Here is a 10,314-nt window from a genome sequence, read left to right as displayed (position 1 = left end):
TTGATCAATAGATTAAAAGAAAAATAGATACGAAAAAATTGTTAATCTGCAAAAAGATAAAAGTACTAATTATAGTCTTGTTTGATTATAAAACGAAACTTCAGAGCAGTTAGATAAAATAAAAAAGTATTACATTTTTTTAATAATAACTCAATTAAAAAATATTAAAAAAAATTACTTACATTTAAAGGTGAGAAATTAAGAGGAATTAGTTTTAAGAAAATAAAATTAGAAGAAAGAGAGTGATTAAGGAGGATGATGCGCTGGCAGTGACGGAAACCAGAGACGGAAAATCGGCGTAGTTTTCTATTCTGAGGGAGAAAGAGTTAACGGCTAGAAGAGAAGGAAGAGGAAACATAAAATGGAGGTTCATATTCCATTCTCATTCCGCTGAATAATACATCACACCGTATTCCAACTCCCTCTCCTTCGTGAAGAGGGAGCTCCGCTTCTGCTTCGGATCGCACCTCTCTCTCTCTCTCTCTCTCTGTCTGTCTTTCTGTCTCTGCACTGTACGTTTCCCTCCCCATTTTCATCTTCCAGATCTGCATTTCTTATTCCTTATTCCGTTTAATTTTCACTTCTTTCGTTCTTTCAGCACCAAGATGGTTGCCCAGAAATTCCTCGTGGATTTGAACAAGCCTCTTGTGTTCCAGGTAAACCCAATAACCTGCTTTTCAATCTGCATTTTCAGGAATTGCCACGCGTTTTTACCTTTTCTTTCGCTCGCAGGTTGGGCATCTTGGCGAAGACTATGATGAGTGGGTTCACGAGCCTATCGTAAGCAAGGAAGGTCCTCGCTTTTTCCAAAGCGATTTTCTGGAGGTACGCACATTCCTATCCGTTATCCAATTTCGTTTTTTTATCAGATTGCCACATTGGATCGAATGTTAGGTTAGCTAACTTTGTCGTGGTTCTTCATTGGGACAGTTGTTCACGCGCACTGCGTGGTGGGTGATTCCGACCGTTTGGGTGCCTGTTGCTAGTTGGTTCATTTCCAATTCTGTAAAATCAGGCCTCCCTTCTCAACAAGTGGCTCCTTTCGTCCTTCTGGGAATCTTTGTGTGGACTTTGGCGGAATACACCTTGCACCGATTTCTCTTTCATGTTAAAACCAAGAGCTATTGGTGTGATTTCTCTCTTTCTCTTCACAACTCCTTTGCTAGTCTAGTTAATCTATCTCTGTATTCATGTGATCAATAAAATATATATGCATGAGATTGATTACTTGTTTTGTAATATTGCATCAGGGGAAACACCTTTCATTATCTTCTCCATGGCTGCCACCACAAGCACCCCATGGATAGCTACAGACTTGTTTTCCCTCCGGTTGCAGCCGCTATGTTAGCTCTCCCGGTAATTTCATATCTTACCTAATATAGAAAAAATCATGCTTTTCCATGCATTCCGAGTTGTTACCATGGTTTGAACTCGCGGTTTTGTTGTGGTTCAAATGCGGCTTAATTATGCAATTGGTGATTTTAAAAACCTTTATAGCTTAAGGGAATCCAATGATTGCCCCTTCACCCGGTCATCTAGGATCCGGCTTCTCTATAGTAAAAATTCAGTCTTGAGGATAGAGTATATCATTTCAGATGTTTATAAGAAGATCAACGGTTTATATTAAGCGCTAACAATCATGACTGCATTGGAACTCCATCTGTTGATTTTCTCAAATACTTAGATTAGATTTCTCAATTTACTGGAGTAAGATTCCATAATCTAGATAACATTTTTGTTATGAGAATCTCTGTTTTAACATGCATAAAAAGTTTCACTTGTTTTGTTGCATACAAAAAAGTTGCCAATTAGTTCATCAAGCTCCAGTGTTATTATTATTGTGGCTTCAAAAACCTTGTTGTAGATGCAATGCAATAAAATTCATTAATGCTGTGTGTGAAATATTGTATTTGTTTACATACTAAGAATTTTTTCTTTCACTTGCTTTTGCGTTATATTGAAGTCTGTTAATTTCAGTTTTTATTCGTGAAAGGAAATGCTATTAAAGAAGGTAAATGAATGTAAGGATCAAATTTAGTATCTTGAGAATTTAAAATGCATTCAATACTATTGTCACTGAGAAAATAGTAGATTTAGTGGGAGAATTTTGTAGAAAGGTAATGAATTGTTCCCCTCATGAAATGAAACCCAAAAGTCATTAGACTTATCTAGCAAATCTTCTGTAGCTTCTGAAAGGACATCTTTATACCCGTGATCATCTTCTGATTGGAGCTTCCAATAAGTGGCTGCTTCTGGAATGGGCTTTGTTGATGTCATAGGGAACCTAAGCACCTCACCGTCTTAACAGAGTTTGCAGATTTCCTCTTAAAACAGCCAGAAAACCTTTTTTTTTAGCATTATGTGAAAATGATTGATTTGTATGAAGATGTGGTGAAATTTATAGATTCATCTATTCTGTGCCCATTCTTTTCTAGCTGAAATTGATAGGCGGCTCCATGAGTTGATTTTGTTGCTTTTGTCTTCCGTGTTCAGATCTGGAACTTAGTGAAGCTTATATGCACCCCTTCAATTGCCCCTGCCATGTTTGGAGGTATTTTGTTGGGCTATGTGATGTATGATTGCACCCATTACTACTTGCACCATGGTCAGCCAAAGTCTGAAGTGCCCAAAAGTCTAAAGGTAAAAGCCCTTCCCTTCCTTCAGCTGTTAAATTGCAGAGTCCAATGTGCAACTTGCAGAATCATCTTGTCAATGAATAAAACTTGGGCTGTTTATCAGCTGCATTTCATAAAAAAAATTGGTCTCTGTATTTAATTCGATTAGAAATTGAAGGTCATTGAATTCATATGCCGTGAATATTGAGGCATTCATTTTCATTTTTAGTTATCCTCTAAAACTGACCATAAAATATGATAGCATTCTCCTCTCTCCAATCTTCTAGAGATTTGTGTTGTCTCATTTCTTCTGGAGCAAGATTTTTTCTCTGAGCATTATAAGCATGATGATGTTTGCCTCTTTCTTTTTTGTTATGCCATAGATTTTCTGTTGCTTATGATGTATTGGCAGCTATCTAAAATTATAAGCCAGGAAAAGGCATATCATAATTCCTTCGTTATTTTGCAGAAATATCACTTAAACCATCATTATCGTCTCCAGAACTACGGCTTTGGAATCACTTCACCTCTGTGGGATAAAGTTTTTGGAACTGTTCCGCCTCCCCAATCAAAGGGTGATGCTAAACGCAGATAATTAACTGCCATGGTTACATTTGTTCATTGGTTAAGCATAGTATATAATCAGGAGCTTCAAACGAGTATGTTGATAATTCATTATTCATGTCTCGGTTTGTTTAAATTATTTTGCTCCTCGATTGATGTTTCTGAGGGTTAACGTGCTACCATCTACCATCTTGTGTCAAACATCCTGTAAAATCTTTAAAATGTATCTAATTTTTTGCATAAAACTCGCGTCCGTCTGCACAGTTCTTCATGCTGCAAACTTTGCTTTCTGTGTGACTCCTTTGCCTGGGATACCTAATTCTGTACCTTAACTTCTAATATCAAAGAAATCAACGTAGACAGACTGATAGGTCTTCACACTTCAGTATCATCACAGTACCTTACAGCTGGACTCGTTTTATTTTAAGCAAAGGTGGGTTCAGTATTTACTTAGCATTTTTTTTTCTTTTTATAAAATAATTAACTTCAAATTCATTCTTATTATGTTTTTGTCTCTAAATAGTTACTTTTAAATTTTTGTTAAGGTTTAGGGTTCATTGTTTACTTAGCATTTCTTTTCCTTTTTATAAAAGAATTAACTTCAAAAGTTGGTTGGTTAAAGCGAAATAAATAAGTAAAAATTAATATTTTCAAAATTAATACTGATATATTATTATGGTTGCTCGTATTATAAGAGAGTTTACTACGAACAATTAAGGGTAACCTCCATTCAATACATGGAACAAGTTTTCTCATAAATAATTATATCATTGATTGTATTATACTTTAGCGGTAATTTTTGTGCTTTTTTTTTACTTGAACTCAAGGAAGTTTTTCTTGTGAATTTTGTTGATTTTTTTTTATAGTTTCTAAAAATTTCTATTTTATCAAATTATAATAATAATAATAACAATAATAATAATAACAATAATAATAATAATTATTATTATTATTATTTTCCTTCTTATCCTTTATTTCACAAATACCAAATAAAAGTAACTATGGTTACTCAATAGGACTAGGAACACCTAAGAGTGATTTAAAAAACTCAAATATACTTTATTGAATATTTAATGGAATCCTCTAAGTTAACTTAGAGAAGAACTGGATGTAGTCCTAATAGGTGAACCAGTATAAAACTGTTTGTGTATCTAGTCTTTTCAGTAAACAATTGGCTCTTGATGAAGGCAATCTTTCTAGGTCCTCAAGTTAGCTTTAAGCTTTTGGCTAACGTTTACATCTTTAACGAGTTACTGCTTAAGAATCTTTGGAGAAAGTTGAGTTAGTTCTGTAAACGATCTTTATGGAATAACGTTTATAGACGAAGTATGACTAACTCACAAGTGTTGCGCATATCATGCTTAGTTCTTCATCCGCGAAAAGATCTAGAAAACACTATTCAACCCATCTTCTAATGTTTTCTCACAGCTTCAGTAAACAAATATTACAATGAGACTCGAGAGTATTGCTTGACTTTTCTTTTTCTCTTCTCAGATATTATCTTTTTGTTTGAGCTTTTATGTGCTTCACTTCTAAACGCTTTTGGTAGGATTGATATTTACGTTGTAAGTTAATTCTTCCTTTGAATGATATTTTATTTAAAGGTTTTTTCAAAAGGTATTTGTTAAACTAAGCTCGTGGCCTTGAATCTTGTTTCTTCTCTATCTTGCGTGTGAAGTAGCCATTGGTTAAAGTCAACTTGTCATAGCAGACTTGCTTTTTCAGTACTTTGCTCAAAGTAGGTTGTACTATCTTTTAGACATGTCTTCTTATGAAGAGAACATTTCATGACTATCTTCTTTGTCTCTAACGTCCACTTCTAATATATTTCAAATAAAGCATGTGGATGCGTGTAGTAGGTTATCTACATAGAATAGAGTAGATTGTGCATACAACAAATATGTTTTATCTTTTATCACTTTTGTTGATTTTGAACGTTAATCAATAAATGACATTTAATGTTTGATCAGAACAACAAAATACTTTTTTCATTTTCTACCGTTGAGGTACCATTTATCATTTAAGCTTTTCCTTAAGATATCATTCGTTGAGTAAGAACTTCATACACGCTCTTTGGATATTTCCTTTTTAGAGCTAGAACGTTTAACATGTTTTATCTTCTATAGATTTTTTATCTTTGTTTAAGGCTTTTAGAGTGTTTGGTTAAAGATATTGTCTCGACACCTTTTTTGCTTCTTGAGAGTTCAACTTATTACCATTGGGTACAATATAGCTTACACATTTAACATAACTCTCTTAGACACTTTGACTTGTAAGTCGTTTAGCATTGCGTTTGAAAGCTTTAACCTAATGTTTTCATAAGTGTTTTCCTAAGGCTTTTCTATGTTGATGGATGATTGGGAATCCTATTCCTAATACTTATGTTTCAGCCTATCCTATTCTTCTGGTTTAAGTATTTTCAAATTCTTGTCTCGTTTAATGTTATTTGATTAAACTTCAAAACATGAGAGTGTTTAGATATTTTGTCTTATAGACGATTTTGTCTTAACATTTAAAACATTTTGGCACACATCAGCTCATTGATAGATACATTTAAAAGGTAAAGCATTTGATATATGATCTTTAGATGATATAAAACATTAAATGCTTATTTTATAAAACTACCTTTAAGTTTCATTACATTGTGTAGTTAACTTTTCCTAGACGATTCTTTTCTTTAAAAGCTTATCTATTCAACACTTTTTAGATATAATATTTTAAGCGTCAATGTTTCTTTAAGCGTACACATAGACGTTTCCTTTTGTTAGACGTTGTTTGTAAAACATTGTCGGTTAGACAATATATGTTGAAAAACGCTATTTTTAGAAAATTTTATTTTAATAGACAATTTATTTGTAAATGCTTATTTCGTTCAATGTTGTTTGTTAAACTTCAAAACAAGAAATGTTAGACGATCTTGTTTCTTTAGATGATCTTGTCTTAACAACTTACACTGCTCGTCGTTCTTTATGATCTTCTCTCATTAATCTTCATGATTCTTGGTGATTTTAATTAATGTTTTTCTTTGTGCTAAGGATGTGAAGGGTGGTGTTTTCCCTAGTCAAATTTCTTGTGCTGAGTTTTTAAATTGTATCAATTTTAATGAACTTGTTTATGGCTTCATATTTTGGATGTTACTACACTTGGTGAAACTTTAGAAGAGGCATGCATCATATTGATATAAGAGTTGATAGAGTTTTTGATAATTTTCTTGTCTTGAGAATTTGTCTTCTTGTCTTATTAATGTATTACTTTGAAACTATTTGGATCATCATCTCTTACTCCTTTTTCTTTCTCATTCGATTGGGTTTCCAAATATTCTTCTTTTCGATTTTTAAAGATGTGGAAGTCTCATATGAATTATTGTTCCCTCATCCATAGCTCTTGGAATCCTCTTACTTCTAATTTGTCTTATGTTGATTTTGCAAAGGAAATTGAAACATCTTAAAGTTGCTTTGAAAGGGTGAAATAAAAATGTTTTTGGAAACATACTTAAGTTGGTGGTGGATAACCAATGCCTAATTTCTAATATTCAACGAAGGATTTTGAATGTTTTTCCATCTAATTTAGATATTTTTCTAATTTATGAGACCAAGATAAAAGATGATTTAAATTTTGCTCTAAATGGTTGGGCTGTTTATGGGAAGGAAAAAGTTAAAATGAATTCATTTAAAGACAAGAATAAAAATATTATAATTTTTTTCATGCTTAGATTCACAAGAGGCATAATACAAGAGTATTTTCAAGTTGCATCATGATGGTTAAGTTATTTATGATCCAAAAATGATTGAAAATCCTGTTGTCTTTTTAGTAATTTATATGTTTCTCCTATTACTCTTGATGTTTCGATTACTGATATGTGGTCTTTTTGTTGTTTTTTATATTTTTTCTCTACTTATTGATGACGGAAATAATTGTTTTATCAATGTCCTAATTTTCATGAGGTGAAACATGTGATTTTTTCTTTTAATAATGATGACACTTATAGTCTAAATGATTTTAGTGGATGTTTTTATCATTTTAGGATATTGTTAGTGTTGATGTTTGTAAAGTTATCCAACAATTTTTTTCCGATAAAGTTAGATTCTTCATAATATGAATTTAAATATTGTTTCTTTTATCACTGAAATTATAACCAAATATATTAAATATTTTTTTAATGCCTTAAATGTATATTAACTCACTGCTAATAACATAGTTATGCATCGATTTCATGTATAGTGTTTTCGGTTCAGGTCTCACAGACACTACTGACCCTGCTAGTGTCACTTTTAGATCTCAGTATATTATTTACAAATTAAAAAATCGATTAATGTACGGAGTTGTTTCAAATATTTTATATATAAGCCATTGATTAATGTTCATAGAAAGAAACAAACACAGCTAGCAGTAATTAATATTTATTCCTTTTATTCTTAGTCAAACTTACATATAAAATGTTGGAAAAATCATTTGACACCATTTTATCATTGTTTGATAATTTTTACCGAAATAAAACGATAAAATAGTCTTAATAAAAATTAACTTTTATATTTTTTTAAAAGAAAGAAGAAATAGTAAGAAAGAAAAGTAAATAGTAATGAGAGAAGAGTAAATAATAACGAGAGATAGTGTGAAATGATAATAAAAAAATTGTGGTTAAAATGTTATAAAGAAACCAGGCGTATGAAAGTTGTCCAATAGTTCCTGATTTCAAGTCAATTAAATACTTCTTTTTCTTATGATTAGGTCAAACAAGTATTACTTCAAGTCTCACTGAGTAGCCATTTATGTTGACAGATTTGGAACAGAAAGAAAAGTCTTAAATGTTCAAAAGTAACAGAAAAAGTCAGTTAAATACTAAACTCAAGAATCTCCCATTCTATTCCCAAAACGCACAAGAAAAGAAACTAATGGCAAACCAATGTAATTGTTAATGCGCATATTATTTGAGCAGATTCAAACGAAGAACACAAACATATGTGTGGAAATGAAGAACACAAACAGATTTAACCACAATTTTCATATTGATCTAGCATTCTAGCCATAATACAGTGGCATACCCCTTTGATCTATCTAGCTTATTATGCTAATGGCTTCTACCCTCTCTTAGCAGTTGGCAAAAGAGGGATACTCTGTTCATGCCGAAAGAAATTAGATGGATCAACTTTAGTTTTCACCTTCACTAACCTGTTGAAGTTACCCTTGAAATACCTATAACCCCATGACCAAGCCTTGACAAAACTTGTGTTATTCTTCTGGTTCATCCCTATATCCAAGTCTCTGTAATTCACATATGTTTCTCTTGGATACTTGGAAACATAGGGAGTTGTGTGGATGTAAAATTTCCTCATCCAGCTCATGTGCTTTGCCATACTCTTTTCTCCATCAAGCCATCCTGTTACATACTGAATTTTGTAGAGAACTCCCTTTCTGTGAGGGAAAGGGGTGGCAGATTCTGCAATCTTGCTCATCATGCCTCCATAGGGGTTCCAAATCATTAGGGGGCCATCTTCCTGCAGAAAAATTTTCCAAAGGGTTTTCAGGGACTTCTCTGGGATCACTTCCCTTACAAAGTCTGATTTGGCTTTGAAGTAAGCCTTTGATGTGGGCTTCCCTTGGAGCAAAACTTCTGGGGCTGTTCCATCTGGGTAGCCAGCAATGTAGAGCACAGATTTGATCCAGCTAGTCTCCACACAATCTTTTCTTGTCAAACCCAACTCAGGAAAACCATGTTTCATCACTTGGAGAAGCCTATCAGAACCACCAAGAAAGAGAGCATTGTAAGATGTGGTTACTGTTCTCTGGCCTGGAACACTGCCATTCCCTGGCTGAATGAGCACTCTGATGAAAAGATCTTCATCAATCTTTGTAGCCTTTGTCTGCCATCTATGAAGAACCTTGTTCCCTCCTTGTTCAAGGGTCTTGGTCACTGTGAAAACAGTCACAGTTTGTGGCACAGGAACCAGCTTGATCTTCCACCACAGAATAACTCCAAAGCTTCCTCCTCCACCTCCTCTTATCGCCCAAAATAGGTCCTCCCCCATGGCTGCTCTATCAAGAACCCTCCCATTAGCATCAACAATTTTAGCATCTAGAACATTATCAACACCAAGACCATACTTTCTCATCATGGAACCATATGCACCTCCTGTGATGTGCCCTCCAATTCCCAAGGTTGTGCAAAGCCCTGCAGGGAAGCCATGGACAGAACTTTTCTCCGAAATTCTGTAATACACTTCACCAACAGTGGCCCCAGCTTGGATCCAAGCCGTGTTGTGCGCGATATCAACATTCACTGCACGAAGTTTGGCCAAGTCCAGGACCATGAATGGCTTCTCAATAAGGGAAACATAAGAGAGCCCTTCATAGTCATGTCCCCCACTTCTCACTCTCATGTGAATACCAAGCTGTTTTGCACAAATCACCGCTGCTTGGACTTGAGAGTCATCAAGAGGGGTGTATATGAAATCTGGTTTTGGCACTGAGGGCAACAAGTACCTTAGATTTTGGGCAGTGGACTCAAGGATGGAAGTGAAGGAACCATTGGTAGAAGTGTAGATTGAAGAGGAAAACTGGTTAGGAGTTTGAGAATGGAGTTTTAGGCAATGGTTGAAAGCTTCTTCAATTGGAACTGAAGTGGCGAGTGAAACTGATAGTAGAACTACAAAACTTGCTAAGGTGAACCAGAGAAACTGCATGGTTCTTTGGTTTTAGCTTTCTTCTGTGTACAAATAAAAGGTTGAGTTTGAGTAAGATATATAATACACTGATTGTTTCTTGGTAATGGTAGTTTATAGAGGCAATATACGTGTACTTGAGCTAAGTCAAACGTCATGTGAATGAGTATTTCATTTTAAGTGTTCTGAAAAATAATGATAATCACAATGTGGAATTAGTTTTCAACGTTCAGTGTGGAATCCGATACATTTCACACTCAATATTACCATGTGATATCGTTATTTCTCCTATATACAACTTTTTCTTCTTCCCACTACCATGTGTACAGAATTGTATATATAATATCCTAGGGGTTTGATTGAAATTGACTTTTTTTAAGCGATTGGATGAACTAAACAAAATGAAATGATACTGAACGAATTAAAGCAAAATGAAATAAAATATTCATGTTCATATTTCAGCATGTTATAATGGA

The 10,314-nt window shown here is 33.9% G+C and overlaps 1 protein-coding gene and 1 pseudogene across 1 annotated transcript; one reads left to right on the top strand and one right to left on the bottom strand.

The window, feature by feature from the left end:
- The first annotated feature begins 256 nt into the window (after window positions 1-256).
- On the top strand, window positions 257-3,424 carry LOC124835479 (dihydroceramide fatty acyl 2-hydroxylase FAH1-like). The gene is made up of 7 exons (XM_047310402.2): window positions 257-512; window positions 599-656; window positions 733-825; window positions 931-1,127; window positions 1,251-1,356; window positions 2,494-2,640; window positions 3,085-3,424. The coding sequence occupies exons 2-7, from the start codon at window positions 606-608 to the stop codon at window positions 3,208-3,210; spliced, it is 720 nt and encodes a 239-aa protein (XP_047166358.1). The 5' UTR covers window positions 257-512; window positions 599-605; the 3' UTR covers window positions 3,211-3,424.
- Window positions 3,425-8,085: 4,661 nt separating this feature from the next.
- LOC124835480 (monolignol oxidoreductase AtBBE-like 15 pseudogene) lies at window positions 8,086-9,940 on the bottom strand (annotated as a pseudogene).
- Between the last annotated feature and the right edge of the window lie 374 nt (window positions 9,941-10,314).

The sequence above is a fragment of the Vigna umbellata genome, chromosome 1 (assembly GCF_029865625.1).
Source record: "Vigna umbellata cultivar VRB3 chromosome 1, Vumbellata_1.0, whole genome shotgun sequence".
In the NCBI taxonomy this organism is placed as follows: domain Eukaryota; kingdom Viridiplantae; phylum Streptophyta; class Magnoliopsida; order Fabales; family Fabaceae; genus Vigna; species Vigna umbellata.
This window is presented reverse-complemented; position numbering and strand designations above follow the sequence as displayed.